Source organism: Rhinopithecus bieti, unplaced genomic scaffold, assembly GCF_001698545.2.
Source record: "Rhinopithecus bieti isolate Rb0 unplaced genomic scaffold, ASM169854v2 scaffold_2350, whole genome shotgun sequence".
In the NCBI taxonomy this organism is placed as follows: Eukaryota; Metazoa; Chordata; class Mammalia; order Primates; family Cercopithecidae; genus Rhinopithecus; species Rhinopithecus bieti.
In genome coordinates this window covers 4,246,824-4,266,666 of record NW_016803902.1, presented here as the reverse complement: position 1 = coordinate 4,266,666, position 19,843 = coordinate 4,246,824, and the positions used below count along the sequence as shown (strand labels likewise).

Below are 19,843 nucleotides of genomic sequence, written 5' to 3'. Positions count from 1 at the left end.
ACACTGTTCTCTTTGTCCCTTGGGTAACAATCTAAATCCTCCTGATCCCTACAACACTTTTTCTCTGGCCTATCCGATCTCTAAGAAGTGTTCCTTAACACCATACATAGCTTCTGATGAGCTGTGTCCCTTTTAATTACTCAACATTGAAGTAAACATGATTTAGGTTCAGATAGTGCTTAAAAATTCAGTATAATATAGTGTTTACAGAATATAACTTCCAGTTTCAAATCCTGACTGTGTCACTCATTCGCTATATGATCCAATCAGTAACTGAATCTCTCTAAACTTCCACTATAAAATGAGATAATAATTCATTTTATGGAATTATAGAAAAGTCAAAGGAGGTAATGTATAAATCAACAAGCACAGTAGATTGCACAAAATAAGCACTCAAAAAATGAGAGATATTGTAATTTTATAAGAATTATCATTACCACTAATGGAATTCACCTAAAGTGCCAGATATGCTGCTAATTACTTTATATGTATTATCTTTTTTAACTTAACATCACTATACTGATCTTATCTCTTTAATCTTTAAAATATGACAAATGAATGTGTGACTCCAGACCAAGTTATTGTTACACACAGCAAGTAAGCATAAGCAAGCACTATGATATGACATTTTCAGATTATCTGTTTACATTTTGCATCATTCAATGATAAATATCAAATGAGCTATAACTTGAAATAATGATATTGGTTGTTTATGAGTGCCTTGTTTAAATTTGTATTCTTACTTCAAGGTCACATATCTTCAATTAAGTAATGGATTAAGGCACAAAACAAAGTATTTAATGGATAGCCATATCAACTTGTACAATACATCCTATGAAACAAGTGCTTTTAAACTTTGTTGAATTATGCACTCCTTTGAAAATATAATGAATAGTATGAATTAAAATCTGATTTCAAAAAATCTCCCTAAGGAAAAAAAATGTTCACGAGTACATATATGGCTTGCAATTTAGGGCATTCATGGATCCAAAACCCATCCATGGCTTTTGAACCACAAAAAGTGTCCCTATGATAAGTGACATTTAATAACATTCTACAAGCCTAATAATTTGTTCTGATGAGAACATTTCAAAATGGGAATGAATCAGGGCAAATTTAGAATCAGCCAGATACTGTTCTACCACATGACTTCATTAATATTTCAGATTCTCATGGCAATGTCCAAAGATAATTTTAATCACTGACAATATCAGTTGAGATCCAGCTTTCCTTTATTTTTCCTTTCCCGTTATTAAAAGTGCCTCTTAAAAGAAAGACTGTCGGGATATTTTGAAATAGTTACAAGGTGAATATCAAGAGTGTTTTAGACTTAGGATTACATATTTTATTTCAATGTGGAGGCTTAATTGCCTTTAATTCTGGGGAAATGAGGACTGAGATATACTGCTACAGCAGCTAACTGCTGATATTTCATCAAGGAATTGAATAGTCGCATTAGCACCACCATCCCCTTTCAGCTTTCTTCCCCCGTTCAATCTTGAAGAGGCAGAATCAGGAAAATGACCAAGAAGGCAATAGCAAAGAGAGATAGGTGCTGCCTAACTCTTTTCTCTTCATCAACTTTTAATCAAGAGAATTTAATATTTTTTCATAATAAAGGACATAGATTTACCAAATGACAAAGTTCCTGTCAGCAATGTGGTTGCTTTTAAAACAAGAAATAGCAATCTAAGAAAATAACAGAGATGAAGTGTTTTCTAATCCTCTCAGAATACAATGAAAGGATTCTTAAGAGAAGAAAATAAGTAAGTAAACATAGAAATGAATTTAGTGATTGATCTCATTGTCTGCAACCACTTTTCTTTTAGCCTATGCACATTTCATTTAACTCTATTGCATAGAAATATAACATACCATAGACATAAAACACTGAAGACCAGCCAGTGTACTGCACAAGAATGCCAGCTAAAGGCATTGCAATCACAGCGCCAGCATAGGAACCTAAAGTGTAAGGAAGAATGGGAGAAAGGTGAATGAAATCAGTAGAAATTATTTATTTCATCTCACATCCCTTGGTTTATTCACAAAGACACTTGTACACTCAGGTATACGGGCCTCACACTCAGACAAATTCCCACCACCACCAAACATATAAATGTCTACATACGTATACAGAAACACGGGATTACACAAGCGGATATCACCTACCTCCTACCCAAGACACGACAGATATTTAAAAATAATAATGGAGCCATGCTGACTGGCATGTGTCCTGCATGTTTGTGTGCTGAACTTGGGACAGAGTGTGCCAATACTAACCAGACACCTGAAATCTATTCTTGCCACCTCAAGCATGTATCTTCTTGTAGCAAATTCATGCAGTTTCAGGTTTGTGTAGTTTTTTCTGACTTCATTTTAACTTTTTTTTTCTGCCAGAGGTCTCTTTATTAGAATCTATGATTGAGGGCATATTGCTTCAGTTCTCAATGCATGGCCAGAAGATATCATCAAGGTAAGTTATCATGTTTTTCCACTATGACAAATTTGTTTTCTTTGCTGTCCCATAAAACAGTTTAAAACGTGCTGACAATTCTCATGATAATAGGTAGCATTCATTAGCTTTTCTAGTGAATACCACCTGATTTACATCCCTTTGAAATTTACATAGTGGGTTATTAAAAAAAAGGGGGGGTCTTAGACATATAGGCAGAAATGGCAATATTTGTGCCCTGGGATTTAGACCCAAATGCATGCAAATTCAACCTCTATAGGCAATAATACTGCTAATCTTATGGCTTAAAGATACAGCAAAATCACAGCAGCCTTAATTTCCTATTATTAGGATTATTTACAGCAGTTCTAATATCTGATTTGGAAAGGGAATTGCTTTCTTTCTTACTGCTCTAGTAGAAAGAGTAAAACATGCATTCTGCAGGCATAAAATGACCTTAAATTACACTGATTGTCTTAAAATGTTTTAAAAGTTAACAACGAACAAAAAGTAGCTTCAGATTACCAGAAAGAGCTCTACACTTTAAAAGCTGGGATTGAAGCTTTAATACATGTTCATTAATTCTACTTCCCAAAATAATAGTAAGGTCAGTTATGATCCCAAAAATAAAAGTTCTAATGAATGGGAAATTATAGCAACAGTGCTTAGGAGAATACTATCATATTAATTTAATCTCGCCATTTAAATTATAATAGTTATTGTTCTTTTTTTTTTTTTTTTTTTTTTTTTTTTTTTTTTTTTTTTTTTTTTTTTTTTGGAGACGGAGTCTCGCTACTGTCGCCCAGCGCTGGAGTGCACGTGGCCAGATCTCAGGCTCACTGGGCAAACTCCAGCCTCCCGGGTTTACACGACTTTCGCTGCCCCTCAGCCCTCCGAGTACCTGGGACTAACAGGCGCCCGCCACCGCGTCGCCCGGCTCAGTTTTTTGTATTTTTAGTAAGAGACGGGGTTTTCACCGTGTTAGCCAGGATGGTCTCGCATCTCCTCGACCTCGTGATCCGCGCTGCTCTCAGGCCTCCCAAAGTGCTGGGACTTACAGGCTTGAGCCACCGCCGAGCCGGCCCCCCTAATAACCTATAATAGTTATTTTCTATAGGCATTTTATTCACTGTAATTCAAACATATAACTGTATCGAATAAAAATTCTGAGAAACTGTTAGATTTTAACCCCAGGCAGAATTCAAAGTAAATTTAATATTTATTCATAAAAATAAATACATAGTCTAATTATGTTTTATCTCTGTAAACGTGTTTAAAATTTGTATTTTATATCTTTGTGTCTAGGTAAAATAAAAGAAAACTCTGAGGTTCTCAAAAAAATGTACTGCAGTATAAGAGTATTATAAAAACCACTCATGAATATATTTGAAATCCTAGATGAAATGGATCAATTCCTAGAAAAATACAAACACAAGAATAAATAGAAGATTTAAGCAAAACAATAAAACTAAAGAAATGGAAATGGTGGTCAAAAACCTTACCACTCACAGATGTGCACACAAAACCCAGATGGTTTTACAGGTGAGTTTACCAAATTGTCAATTCTTATTCAAGTTGTTCCTAAACTTTTACCCACCACAGCTGCATCTGCACACAGTACTCACCACAGAAAGAAGTGGTTGCCAGTCTACTCCTCTCTAGAGGTGGGGCCCATTTGCTCCATATCCCATGACATGCTGGGTAGGTAACACCCTGTGATGGAGGAAGATATACATCACTGTCACCATTTAGCAACAAGAGTCTTTTTAGTATCTTGTTCAAATCCTCCCTGCCCTTCAGGCTTCTTTCCACCTCAATTTTTTTTTTTTCTGATTAAGGTAAAAGAAAAGACTGTATATTAATCAATTTATCTGCAATTCTGAACAGTTTGAAAAAATTCAGGAGATCATTTTGTAGGGCATTAAATTCAGTAACTCCCAAATATAAATATCTATACAGAGAAAAGTGAAGTTTAGATCCTTGGGGCTCACACTTCCTGAAAGCAGTGTCTAATATTTAAGACCTTAAAATAGTTTTTTCCTATTGTTTTGAACCTATCCTTTTTTTTTTTTTTTTTTTTGGAGGGAGAGAGGGTTTTTTGGTTTTTATTTTTATTTTTTTAAGTTCTGGGGTACATGTGCAGGATGTGCAGGTTTGTTACATAGGTAAATGTGTGTCATGGTGGTTTACTGGACCTAGGAACCCATCACCTAGGTGTTAAGCCCAGCACTCATTAACTCTTTTCCCTAATGCTCTCCCTACCCTGCCCTTCCCCGATAGGCTGCAGTATGTGTCGTTCTCCTCCCTGTGTCCATGTGTTCTCATTGTTCAGCTCCCACTTTTAAGTGAGAACAAGCAGTGTTTCGTTTTCTGTTCCTACATTAGTTTGCTGACGCTAATGGCTTCCACCTCCACCTGTGTCTCTGCAAAGGACATGATCTCATTCCCTTTTATGGTTATATAGTATGAGAAAGGGTTTGTTTGTTTGTTTGTTTTGTTTCATTTTATTTTGTTTTGCTTTTATGTGCCTTAATAGTTTACATTATTTATCTATTTCCATTATACTCCATGGAAAGAGAAAGGGAAATTGGTAAGCCAAACTTGAGTTTTTAAGTAGAATTCTTTCAAAGTCTGCAGACTGATGGAGCAAGATTTGATCATTAGAATTAGCTGCCCCAAAAATGTATTCAATGAAATATTTAAGTGAAAACTCATATCATGATTCAGGAACTTACTTAACATAAAACTCCCAAGATACTAATTCGTGGTTATCACCAGCAAAGGACAAACTCTAAAATTCTTGTCATGACACATTAACAAAAGTCCCTGTTTTTTAAGTCAAATAGGCATTAAAATATTTCTTTAATCCCACTCAATTCTAGAAAGAAGGAGGTAAGCAGTGACATTCATAGCTTCATATCATTTATGGACAAAATATCTGATTGTCTAACATTTTCAGTGTTTCATTTTTTATTTTAACTCTATTTAGATACAACCTAATACAATATATTTATTTATAGATGAAGACAAACATAAACTGGTGGTTCTCAACTACATGCCAATCTTAAAAAGACTTCACCCTGAAGTTACATACCTCAACAAGTCCCTGCAGTATTCTAACAAAGATGACGCATCCATAATGCACTCTGGCTGCTGATGGAATTAGCATATTCAGGGTAGAGGTAAGAAGTATGGCAGCTCCGAAAACCCTGAAATAGAAAAGATGGGAACACTGTTTAAATGATTCAGCATCTTACATACACATATATAAATTTCTCAGGTGAAATTAAACATTTAAAGTAATAAAAAAGTGTCAATAATTTTAAGGTGGATTGTTTTTTCTAATATGTGTTCTGGACTTGACTGGCTAGCCATTGTAAATACACACATGGGCCATCTAGAAATTCTACATTTGATGCACCAAAATATAAAAGAAGGAGCCAATACATTTACTATTAGTAAGGAGCCAAGAAATATACTATTATTTTCTTTATAGACTTAATTTAAATTGTACATATTTAATAAATCAGTATATGTTTTGGACTCTATTTCAGTCTACAATGTAAACTGCTTAAGGGTAAGAGCTTGTTTTTCACATCCATTGTATCCTTGACACTCAGCACAGTGCCTGACACATAGCTGATAATAATTGAAGAGTTACTGGAAATAATGGATGCATAAACAAAGTTATTCCTCACATTATGCAACTATTTGTAGCTTTCCTAGAAGCTGTACATACATAGAAATTTTATAAACGAACTCGTATTTTAAATGTCCCAAGAAGTTTCTTGATTAAATCCCTTAGCACATGTTCTCGAAATAATGCCAATAATTATACTTAGTATACCTTTCTCAGGTTTCTCATTTTTTTCTTCTGTTTGAAACACATCTAGAGCAGCACACATACAATCATTCAAGAAAAAAATGCTAGAAACATCATGCCAAAGCTTGCATCCATCTATAAGTAAAAATTCCAATCCTTCGTTAAAAAAAAAAAAAAAAAAAAAAAAAAAAAAAAAAAAAAAACAATAAAACAAAAAAACTTCTGATCAGGTGCAGTGACTCAGGCCTGTAAACCCAGCACTTTGGGAGGTCGAGGCAAGCGGATCACGAGGTCAGGATCTCGAGACCAGTCTGGCCAACATAGTGAAATCCCATGTCTACTACACAAAATACAAATAATTAGCTGGGTGTGGTGGTGTGCACCTGTAATCCCAGCTACTCTGGAGGCTGAGGCAGGAGAATCGTGTGAATCCAGAAATCAGAGGTTGCAATGAGCCAAGATCACACCATTGCACTCTAGCCCGGGCCACAGTGTGAGACTCTGTCTCAACAACAACAACAACAACAACAACAACAACAACAACAACAAACACTTCTATAATGTTTATACCAAGTAAGAAAAGTATTCCTTTAGCTGGGTTACTTTATAACTATTTTCTTGCAAAGATGTAAAGATGTTTTGGGACATGCTAACTCCAATGAGCTAGTCTATGTATTTTAGGCAAATTTTATCAAGTGAAACATGAGCCTTACATTCAGTCAATGTTGGTTGCCTCATAGAAGCTCTAATCTTTCTTCTGGGCACTTTTAAGGGTTACTGTTAAAGACCTGGATTTCTGAAAAGGACTGTCTATGATTATTATTAATCTGCTACAGAAAGATGAGAAATGACATCACAAACGGCAGTGAATTAAAACAACTCCTTTTCTACTGATCATATACTAGTCAAATAATTTTGTGTAAAAATGTATGTAACCTGTACCCGCCTTCCCTTAGTGGCTTCTCTCCTCTGAGATAAATGGTCACTCATGAAGTGAATATTCTGCTCCATTCTTCCACTGTGCTGTTTGCCCAAAATAGATGTCCTTTTGTTTTAAGCCAAAGATAATTTTGCCTGCTAAGGTTTGAGGAAAATCTTTTATCCAGGTTTATCTAATATGTGTGTGTTATTTTATTATAATTGTTTTAGAGTTATGATGCATAAATTTTATTTTCTATGAATGTAACATTCTATCCTCACTTTCTCTCCCTTTTTGAAGTGTTTATAAATACGATTGTCTTGTGATAAGCTGGTGAGAGATGAATATTACCCATTTTTTAGCTTAGTTTCTTAACCTCTTTATGATTGAAATTTGGGCCTAGATAACCCTTTGTTGTGGAGTGCTGTCCTGTGTACTGCATGATGATTAGCACCATCTCTGGCATTTATTCAGTGGGTGCCAGTAGCACATACTCCTCCTCTAAGTTATGGCAACCAAAAATGTCTCCAGTAATTGTCAAACGTTCCCTGTGAGAAAAATCACCCCCTTAGTAAAGCTGAATCAAGTATAAACTATTCATTGAATGTACTCTATAGTCAGAGCTAAATTTAATGAGTGCTTATTCGACTTGCTAGATACCATATTAACACTTCACATGCCATAAACTCCACAAGCACCTAACAACCCAGCAACATGGATATTATTCATATACCAATGTTATAGATGGAAAAACTAAGCCTAAGATAAGTTAAATTACTAGGTCAGATTATTAGCTAGTTTTAAATAGAGAAAACCTGTTTCAGATACAGTTCTGTTTTATTTAAAACCCAGTGAGTTTTGTCACTAGGATTTATACCTGATTATGCAGATATTAGGTAGTTAGTAATATACTTCAGCATTCTAACTGTAAATCTAAATAATAATCTTCACAAAGCCACTTGATATCACACTATTATTTCTGAAATAAAATGATGATAGGTTACTTTCAATGTTTACTTTCCATTCTTGCACCGAATAATATTTGTTATTATATAATATCATGTCATAATTGAAATGGTTTTAATTTTAAGTTCCTTAATTTCTACATAGTCTCACTCTGTCACCCAGGCTGGAGTGCAATGGCATTAACTTTGCTCACTGTAACTTCTGTCTCCTGAGTTTAGGGAATTCTCATGCCTCAGCCTCCTAAGTAGCTGGGACTACAGGCCCATGCCACCACGCCTGGCTAATTCTTTGTATTTTTAGTAGAGACTGCGTTTTGCCATGTTGACAAGGCTGGTCTTGAAGTCCTGACCTCAAGTAATCCACCCACTTCAGCCTCCAAAAGTGCTGAGATTAGAGGTGTGAACCACCGTGCCCGGCCTCTTAATTTCTTTGTCTATCCTTTTTTCATTATTAGTGGCCACTGCACCTCAAAATCCATTGGTTTTCTTGTAACTAGTTATGAATCCATCAAACTTTACAAACCTCATCTTTTTATTAATTCTATATAACTGTTATCCTAATTAATATCTAAGTAATTAAAATTCTGATTGTCAAAACTCTTGCCCTAAATGGAAAGCCTTTACACTTTGTCTTGCCATACAACCAAAATTAAAGCAGTCTCCCCATTTAATATTCATTCATGCGTTCACACTTCAAACTTCTGTGAGACTATATTCAGAGGAGAGTATTGTGTGGAGGAGAAGGTAAGATTTACAGGTCACTTACTGTAATTTCTCCATTTATATTGACTCATTTAATCCTCACAACAACTCTCTGAGTTGTTAGACTTTCCTCTTATTTTAAGAACAAGGAAATTGAAACAAAGTGTGGCCAAGTTAAAAAGCAAGTAGTAGAGCTCAGATTTAAATCCACGGCTCTCTAACATGAAAATCTGTGCTCTTTCATTCACATGATGTCAGCAAGCACTTAGAAAAAGAAGATAATGGACCTCAGTGTAGTAGGAGAGGGAAAGAGAGACAAGTAGTCCAGGGACAATGTATGCCAAGGGCCACAACATAAGTACAGATAGAAAACAACAGAGACAAACATTCATCTCAGCTGAGTTGACCAAGTCACAAACCTTTGGTAGGGAAACTTTGAAAGATTAATATAAAAAAGAAGAAAGACTTTCCAAAAACAAGGAATGGCTCAGCAAAGCTTCACAAATGGAAGAGTTTAGCTTATGTACCAGAAACTAAGGAAGTATTGAAAATGGGTGAACATAGTGGCTCAGGTACTTAGGAGAAGGAAGAACATCTAGAGTGGGATGCTGGATGAGGAGACTTTGAGGAAGTTTAAGTAGTCCAAGAAGGTGAAGGGTGAAATCCATCAGTCTGTGACATCTTGGAGATGATTGAGTTTGGGGTGACCACAGAGGGTGACAATTATGCCACTAAAGTGAGGTAAATGTGAAGCTTACTAGGATTGAGGGGAGAGGGATCCAAAAGCTAGGAAGCAAGCGGTGGTTAACATCCATGTAAGTTCAGGCAAGATGAGGGCATGCCGAGGAGCAAGGGGTCAAAGTCACTGATGGTAGGAGAGGGCGGACAAAGCTGACAGAACGCTACAGTAATTTTTTTAGGACCCCAGCTTTGTCGCTTAATAATTATGTAACTGGTAAGTTGTTTAACTTCCCTAAATTTCTGCTTCCTTGTCTTGAAAAAGGACATCACTAGGTAATGGTTCAGAGCATGGATTCTTGAGTCAGACTGCCTGGGTTCACAGCTCATCTGACACTTATTACTTGAGTGACCTTGAGCACTTCATGTAACTTTCTGTGCCTCATTTCTCATCTAAACAATGGGAATATTAACAGAACCTCTGAGTTATTAGAAGTAAAACAACCACAAGAATGGCTGGCACACTCTAAGCATTTAAAGAATGTTAGAACTTGCACTATAATAATACTAATGTATTGTATCTCTTAACATTGCTATATGGCTAAATAGAATTATGTACCTGAAGGACTTAGTCTGATGCTTGACACATGAAAATAAATTCATAACTATGAGCCAGTCAGGTAGAGACAGTAATTGTCAATGGTTATTGAATTGCTAGTGTGGATATCACTTCTAGATTCTTATTTTTACTGAACAACAATATTAGAAAGCTCTTACTGCTATCCTTACTTCACAGATGGTGTAACCATGTCTGAGTGAGATAAAATAACTTGCCAAGGTCATACAGATAGTAAGTAGAGAACTATGGTTGACATTACTTACCTGTTGTAGATCCTGGATATCTAATCGCTAAGATCTACTTATTGTAATAGCAGCAGAATGAGTACTGGCATTAACAATGCCAACAGCAATATACAAAATAACATAAACTTTGAAAGATGAAAATGTTATTGAAAGATGGATGGTAGTAGCAGTGGGAAGTGAAAGCAAATTCTACCCCATCTCTCCTATGTTTTGAAGTAAGTAGTAAAATGAAGAGGTTCATTTATGAAAGTTTTGTACTTTCTTAAACCAAGTGTAGGTTTCAATAAAGAAATGAAAGAAGTAGTGGAATTGAATATGTAAAAGAATTTTAAGAAGATAAAATTGCCGGGTGTGGTGGCTAACGTCTGTAATCACAGCATTTTTGGGGGCCGAGGTAGGTGGATTGCCTGAGGTCAGGAGTTCAAGACCAGCGTGACCAACATGGTGAAACCCTGTCTGTACTAAAAACATTAAAATTAGCTGGGCTTGGCAGTGGGCACCTGTAATCTCAGCTACTCGGGAGGCTGAGGCAGGAGAATCACTTGAACCCAGGGGGTGGAGGTTGTAGTGAGCTGAGATCGCGCCACTGCACTCCAGCCTGGGCAACAAGAGCAAAACTCTGTCTCAAAAAAAAAAAAAAAAAAAACATTATATGTGTAGAGAGTTGTTTAGCACAGTAGTTTCTAGACTTTCACACGCATGATAAAAACCTGGGGGCTGTTAAAATACCATTTGCTAGGTGTCAGAGATTCTGACTCAGTAGACGTGTTTGGGGCCTGAGAATTTGCATTTCTAACCAGATCCCAGGTGATTCTAGTATTGCTTGTCCTGCTTTGGGAATCACTGGCTTAGCAGTACCATGCCAGGTATTCCCCCAGGACATCACAAAAGGGGCAAATATGGGGTGAAGACCAGACCTAGAATAAATAAAGCTGGTCAAAGTTGGACATAGTGGAAATAAAGGGCTTACATTTTATTATAGAGGGGAGAGGCAAGGGTAGAATAGGAACACTGCTAAAATGGAAGATGTCCTTTAAAAAACACAAATTGACATTAGATTGTTAGATCAAAAATAAAAATAAAGTTCTCTGTTCTGCTTTTGACCATTCTTATTGACCAAATTGAGTAGCTGCCGTATTTTTCTTGGGGACATTTAAATAGCATGATATAGTATTTGTTAAGAAGACAAGTTTCTTTTTTTATTACACTGTGAAAATCCAAATTAGAACTCCAATTTCTTGCTAAGTATGACTTTGAGCAAGTTGTCTTTACTTAAATTCTTCAGCCTCATTTCTCAGTCTGTTTCTTGTTGACATTTAAATAGCATGATATAGTATTAGTTAAGAATGAGAGGGTTTTTTTGTTACACTGTGAAAATTCAAATTCCAATTTCTTGCTAAGTATAACTTTGGGCAAGTTGTCATCACTTAAAGTCTCTTAGCCTCATTTCTTGATCTGTATAATTGAAATGTTTCCATACTTCAAAAAAAGTATCATGAAGATTAAATAAATCAGTTATGAAAGGGGACACTGTCTAGTCCATAATAAATGGCTTGTCAAGGATAACCATTATTATACAGAAATTTCCTAATCTTTAATAGACTTTTCAAAGAATGATTATTGCATATCTTTTTCTCCAGAATGATTTTGCACAGGTTAAATAGTGTTAATTCTGTACCCATGAACACATGGTTGTTCCATATCAGGCTGAAATTCTAGCCGCTTTCATGAAGTGCAGAAGACATGTAATGGGAATTTTATCTCCCATTTTGAATTCATACAGAATTGATTGAAATGCATCAGCATCTTAGTCTGTGCCTCAATAGTCCATCTAAAGTATCTGATGGGAAATGGCCAGAAAAGAAAATTCACAGTCTTCTTTAAATCAATAACCATCTTAGAATCCTTCCAACTTTATCCTTCAATACTTACCCACACCCCGACCCTCAAAACACACCTCTTTTCAACTAGTCTCCTCTCTCAGATATTGCTGAACTACTGTAGATCACTTTTGTAAGACTTAACTCGTGAGGTCATACGTTCCCCAAGCCCTCCCATTATTTTTTCTCTTGGAGAATTGGGTCCAGGTCTCCACTTCTTTAAACCCCTTGGCGCTAGCACAATGCTTGTCATATGGCACGTTCTTAGGAATGAGCATCCATTTCTTTTTGTGCAAAGACTCTTAACTGAGGGTAATTATAACTTCCTCTCCTGAGGTATATGTAGGTGATAACAGATCTTTCTTCTATGAATATTTATTTCAAGCAATTGACTATTTATTTGTTCTCTAGCTTTTAATGGGGACAGACTGCTGTTCTGGGTATCCTATCAATTCTAGGAAGCTGAGTTATTTTCATAGAATAACTGTAGATTGACAGCTATGGGCTATAATTTAGAGTACTCCTGTAGATAAATCCTCACTTGAGATAGTTGCTGAGTTCAAGTACATGGCCCAGTCTGGCCTCATTCTTACATCTTGCAAAGAACACTGGAATCCCCTGAAACTAGTAGCCATCACATTGTCTTTTACTGCCTGTTCATCATTAGATCCTCATCAGCCTCTGAAACCACTGCCTCTGAATCTCTGCTTTAAAAATTAAATTAAGAAGTAATGCTTCAGAGGCGATATGGTGTCCTCTTAAAGAACCTCAGCATTATTAATATTTAATATAGTTATATATATTATATTATGCTTGTTTCACAGTCATCATTTTTGTTTGGTCTGATGCTAGAAGTCAGAAGCATTAAATATATTTTCTGTATATTAACAGGCAGAAGGAAATAGATTATATAACAAGAAACATTTAATGTTCATGTGAGTTTTGTTATCCCTAGGATTACTCTTAACTTTGACACTTAAAATTGGGTTTCACAGCACTACCGCCCTGAAAATGATGTTCATCATTAAAACATTTTAAAGTTATTCTCTGATCAAAAGACTTGTCTAGCAATGAAAGCCACACAAGTAAATCAATTCTCAAAATTGTTCCACAGGCGAGTTCTTTCCTATTGACCTAGCCCAGCACTAAATAATAGAGTGATTTTTTAAGAAGCTGTAAAATACAATGTTTTTTGAAGAAAACACACAGTAAAGATACTTAATAGGACAAATGTGTTTAGTAAAGAATGATATAATTTGAAATCAGACATCCTGGGGTCTATAACCCAGCTCTGCCTCATACCTCATAGTGGTATTTGGGAAAACAATTCTGTATTCAGTTGTCTCATGAGTAAGAGAAGTATCAGTATACCTGCTTTCATGGTCATAAACATAGAAATAATAGGCAGTGGGGACTCCAAAAGAGAAGAGTGTGAAAGTGCTGGGGGTGCTGGTGAGGGTCGAAAAATTATCTCTCAGGTATAATTATCTATTTAGGTAATGGGTACCCTAGAAGCCTAAACCTCACCGTTGCACAATCTATCCACATGACAAGCCTTTACATGTATCCCTTGAATCTAAAATAATAATAAAAGAAAGAATACCTGCCTTATAGAGTCATGTGAGGGATAAAGATAATGTACATTACAAATGTTGTGATATATATATACACACACACACACACACTTATTATTTGATTCAATTCTGATTTTACCTGCCTCCTAAAATGTAAAACAAAGGCAATTATGAAGTTGATTTTATAATATAATTTATATCTTCTCTCTTTCCACTCTAGAAAAATCATTTTCTGGAAATAAATACATTTTGTAAAATTAAATACTTGTTTATTTTGATTTTTTAAATTGTAAAAGTAAGTTTTATATAATATCAGGCAGTATATTTATATCATTATTATATATTAAAACAAACTATCAATGAAACACTCTAGCAAATTGCACATTTTTTTTTTAACAATAAACACAGTAAAACATAGCTTTCTCAGAAGAAATAAAGAAGTCACACATATATATAGCTGAAATTGAAGTTCCAAATAATAAGATGAATCTCAAGCAGTCTGGTATTTCATTTCACTTAAGGTCTTTCTCCTTATAATTGGCATCTAAGGTGCCAGATTGAAAACCCACTCCTGGTGTGAATGTAAGTCAGAGATAGGCCATCGGTAATTGGGCTGGGGAAAAAAAAGGAAAGAAATGTGCAAACTAATGTGTAAAATAATAATGTTATTGTTTCTTAAGAAAATACATAGAAATTGGTGGGTGCTCTTAATTTTTCAAAGAACAGTATTATAGTCTCTGTGACATAAAATAAGGGCCATTTGCTTATTAAAGATGTTTTCAAAATAATAAACCATTTGAAAATCACTTAAATTTGTTGGTTTTTTTTGTGATTTCCTCTGCAGCAAATAACATTCTCAAATAAATTTGCTGATTATTGTCAGGTTAAAGCCTGATTTCTGTTTTTCTTCTACTTGTCACACACACATACACTTTCCTCTTCTTTTACAGTATGAAATAATCACATATCATTATTTTATGCATGTTGATGTTCTTAAATGGCAGGAAGCTCTATACCACTATAGAAACTGCCAAAATCAAGAGGTATAATAGTAATCACGACATAGAAATGTTTGGAAAGGCAAATGCAGCTGCTGAAAACCTGTACCACAAACTGCCTGATGATTAGCATTCAGTATGGCCCATAATGAGTTAGCTTTGAAATTCCTAGTCATATTTTCTCTGACCCACAGCCACAAACACCCTCAAGTATCAAGCCCACCCCAAAATGATTTTCCCAGAAGAGGTGAAAGGAGCACTGGTGACTTGTCACTTCTACAGATGATGTTCATTTTCCCTAAATCAATCAGTCCACTTCCATTTGGGCAGTGGATTGTCACTTAACAGGGAACTAGTGTTCCTCACCTCAGGTGTGGAACTAATTCTTTCCTGGAGGGTCTGCAGTAGACTGACTCGGGCTGTTTAATCTATTTAATCTAATCAAATCTGGGCTTGGATGCTTCCCTTTGTCACATCTGATGCCCCCACTCCCATATTAAAAAGGGAATACACAGGCACGAGCCAACCCTCTGAGTCCCTTGATACATCATTAAGTTGTAAAAATGACTTCATCACTCATGACAGAGAGATTAGACAGCCCCAGTGGTAGCATATGGCAGTGGAAGCATCACTCTACCAGCTGCCCACATGACTCTCTCCTTCCTCAAATCATGTCTCTCCCCTCCAGAAGCTGCCCCTGCACTGCAGTAGCAGAAGACTGCTGCAGTGGGAAAACCCAGAGCTAGTAAGGGGTAAGGGGATTGGAGAATGAAAAGAGAGAGAGAGAAACTCATATCGACAAAGCACATGCAAGCCCTTGGAGACCCCTCCCTCCTCAATCCGTCTATTCATCTTATGGTAAAGGGTATTTTCTTTTGTCAGAAAAATGCAGGCTTCTCCTGCCTTACCCCAGATACCTAACCTATGGGGCCCACAATAGGAAGGCGGCTAGATGTTTGATTGGCAGCTAGATGCACGAGATAGAAAAAGTCACCTCTGGCCTTAAAAGACTGGGTGCTTATAAACCATTTCCATCGGAACAGGATGGTGGTCCCTTTCAGCAGGATTTACATTCATAGTCTGAATTATTTTCTCACACATAAGGAATTCACAAATATTTCTCACTGGAAGGATTGAGGAACTCCTCCTTACAATGGAGGTTGCAATGGAGAGAGGGAAAAAATTATATAGATAGACAGACCAATAGCGTGTGTGTGAGTGTGTGTGTGTGTGTGTGTGTGTGTGTGTGTGTGTGTGTTTGATGATGGTGCTTAGGAATTCATTTCCAATGCTTATTTCAACCATAAATAAAGCACATCTTTATTGTTTCATCTCTCTGAAGAAAAAAGACAGAACATCACCAGTAAAATTGCTCCTTTCTGGGCTTAATACGTGAAGATATTATGTTTAAAATGTCTGTCTTCTTCTCTTTTGAAAATTATTCTAGCAAGAGATTTTCATAATTATGCCAGTCAGAATATTTACCTAAAGTATATTAAAATGTATTTTTGTCAATACAAATGCACACCAGTAAATTTTAAAACCATGCTTTCGGGTTTGCTCACTTTTACGTATAAATTACTTTCTATTTGATACAGCATATAAATTGAGTTGCATCAGCCAAAATCCCAAAGATAAATCCCTTCATTTCTGCAGACAAAAGTCTAATCTACACCCAGTCGTGTTCAAATCTCTGCAATTTTAGTTGTAAGAGCCCAAACTGCCCATGTGTCTGAGTGGCAGAAAAAGTTATAAATACCATGTGTTCTGTTATAGAATATCAGATTATTTGTCTTCGTCATTATCAAGTGTAGAGTTTGCCTTTTTCAGAGAAAAGGGTAGAATCAGCTATGTTGTAGCCAAATAGCTTGGGAGCCAGTACACACACACACAAAAATACAGTATGATTCTCCTGCCAAAATAAAATCTAAGGATCCCTTGGGCCTGCTAAAGGCTTCTCTCTCTAATTCATGAAATTCTTCCCTGGATTTGGGGCATGATAGATTGTAATCACTCATTCAGAGAGCAGATGGCTCAGCTTACTGCTGAAAGTGAACTTTGCAATGAAGCATACAGTATCAGACAGAGATGTTAAATTTCATTGTAAAGGTAACTTGCCATCAAGTATTATCAGGCACGTGAGTTCTAGTCACAATCCCTTTGTGACCTCAGATAAATCACTACTCCCTCATTCTCTATTTCATTTCCTGCTCTGTAAAATGAGAGGGTTGGATTAGATGAGCTCTGTCCAGCAATAATATGGGTTCCTCCTTTTGTGGGGTTCACTATATGCTACAACCACGTGTGATCCTAAGTGTCTTCTTCAAATAAAGAAGTATTTTTTCTTTAGAAAAAGTCAAGTTAGAAATTCAAGAAATACTTGAAAAGACAAAATAAAGGATTACGGTAGGGGAAAATAAACTATAACTTTGTATAGAGAAGTCTAACCTCAAGCTAAAATGGATTTCTCTAAGTGTATTTATGCTTGGCTAGAATTCAAAGATTGGATGCACTGAATTACTAGCACTCTATACACTTGGCTAAAATATTTTTTAAAATAGCTCTTTAAAGGCCTTCAAATAAAATTTATGGAATTTTAGTGAATAATAATTTCAATTTGAATAATGTACACGGGGAAATAATTTTAAAGGTAGAAACATGACTCATGAAAAAAGGCATTTTTATCACATTGAAAGTAAACCAATTACATTACTAACACTTAAGGTAAATTTATACTAAAATAAGCTGAATAGTCACAGAAATTTATGTTCCTTCCATTTTTTCCTAAAGTTAAGATTTCATTAATAATAAATAATAACAGCCAGCAATTACCTAGTTCCAGGTACTTCAAAAAACTGCATATATTTAGCTGTTATGACCCACATGTGGTAGGTACTTTGATTAGCCCTCTTTTACAGAAATACAAACTGAGGTGCAAAGGGGTTAAATAACATTTTATATCATTCAGTCACTAAGTAACACATTCAAGAGCCTGAACCTACAGTTTGGCTTTAAAGCCTAAATCTTTCTGCTTTTTTTTAAGCCCCAAACACCTTGTTGTGATATTTATTTTATTTATTTAATGAATATTTATCATGAGTCAGGTACTCTCTGAGATGCTAGCAATACAACAGTGAAAAAGAAAACATGGACAAAACTCCCATTGGACAAACAGATAAATAAGTAAAATATTGATATGACAGGTGATGATAAGTGCTATGCAAATATTAAAGCAGGGTTGAGAAATCAAGAAGACAGGAGCAGGGTATTAAAAATATCAAATAGAGTTTGAATAATATCACCACCTAAATAAAGGCAAAACACTTTTGTAATACAGTGCTATACATTAAAATATAATGTTCAACAAACTCCCTTTGCTGTATCTGACTTTCTGTGGTTATGCCTTTTGCAAAAAAAAACACATATATATTTATATACGTATTATATTTATATATTTCATATATATAAATGTATTTCATATATTATATATATATGCTATTTATGCCATTAAATACTTGTCCAGGTTCTTCATAGCAATTTAAATGCAGGGTAAAACCAGTCTTCAGGAATTTCATATTTGTAAATATCTGGATTACTATAAGTCCATGTCCTGTATTATTTGAAGACAAAATAATTTGGCCCCACATCTTTTATTACTATATTAATATGTTCTCATCTTAAAACATTAAAGATTTTGTAAGGAATCTTCCCTTGACCTCCCACCCTAAGGCCTTTCCTGGGGTGACTAAATTCTCCAGCCCATAATGTGCAATAGCTTTTTAAGGGAAGACAAAGGAAAATGTGATGCAAGAGCTGTCCCTCCTCTTGCCCCGCTCTTGGGAGTAAATTAGGTTTACTCCTCTCCTGACTCTTCCAACTCCTCCTCTCAATGATCAGGAAAGTAAATGTACTTAGAATCTGAGTAGCATAAGAACCAGGAGTCTGCATTGTGACCAAGAGTGGTGCTGTCTTTGCTTAATCAATAAATTGAAGAAGCCAAATAATTGCTCTTTGTTCTTCATTGAGAAATTTGCCAAGAGTGTGACCAGGAGCCCTTCTGTCTTGAGTGGCTGTCTCCACACACCTCAGTTTATCTTCCTTGGTTCCACCCACAACTGTGATGGCAAACACTTTCCAAAATGAGCCTCTTTTACACCTAAAGGGAAAGGAATCTGTCCCCAATATCACACACAACGGAAATCTCATTCCACTATTAAATGATCAATATGGAGAAGCTTATTTGAATGCATACACGATGCTTATAAGTGGAAGACTGGTTTTGCTGCTTTGTCTTTACTGTTTTTGAAAAAGAGATCATAACAGGAAATATATATCTTTCAAACAACTTGTAAAAATTTCTGATTTTGTATTTATTAAAAGCCTTCCAAGGAAAAATTCTATGTAGCATCTGTAGTACTAATTGGACATTCACCATGTTAATAATAGGGGTATCAGGATGGTTAAATTTTCATCATTTTTATAATTTTTTTCTTACTAATATGCAATACTGTTATAAACTGAAAAGAAAATGTTATACATGTTTAAAAATCATTGTCACACAAGGCTTCTACTGCATTTTGCAATGTTTTGTTATATTTTCAAAATGAAGCAAAATGTCAGAATCTTCAGGCAAGATAAGATAGTTGATCTCTGTAATTTTCTATAGGTTCATGATATTTTACAATACATTTTTAATTTAATTTTCTCAGTATCATAGAACATAACATATCATATATGAAAATATTAAGGCCTCTCCCTTGAATAACCACTTAAACGTAAGATTAATTTGGATCCAAATAGGAATTCTAGAAATTAAAATTTTTTCTATACAAAAATTGGCTGAGTGTGGTGGTGCATGCCTGTAGTCCCGCTACTGGGGAGGCTGAAGAGGGAGAATCTTTTGAACCCAGGAAGCGGAGTTTGCAGTGAGCCCAGATCATACCACTGCACTTCAGTCTGGCTACAGAGTGAGAATCTGTCTCAAAAAA

General features: G+C 35.6%; 1 protein-coding gene across 1 annotated transcript in view; it reads right to left on the bottom strand.

The window, feature by feature from the left end:
- The window catches only part of SLC17A6 (solute carrier family 17 member 6), a 41,587-nt gene that overhangs the window by 14,222 nt on the left and 7,522 nt on the right, over positions 1-19,843 (bottom strand). The window contains exons 4-6 of the mRNA XM_017857902.1: positions 5,547-5,661; positions 4,078-4,165; positions 1,876-1,962 (exon numbers count right to left, since the gene is read on the bottom strand). Coding sequence (XP_017713391.1) covers positions 1,876-1,962; positions 4,078-4,165; positions 5,547-5,661 — 290 coding nt within the window. The remainder of the gene's footprint in view (positions 1-1,875; positions 1,963-4,077; positions 4,166-5,546; positions 5,662-19,843) is intronic.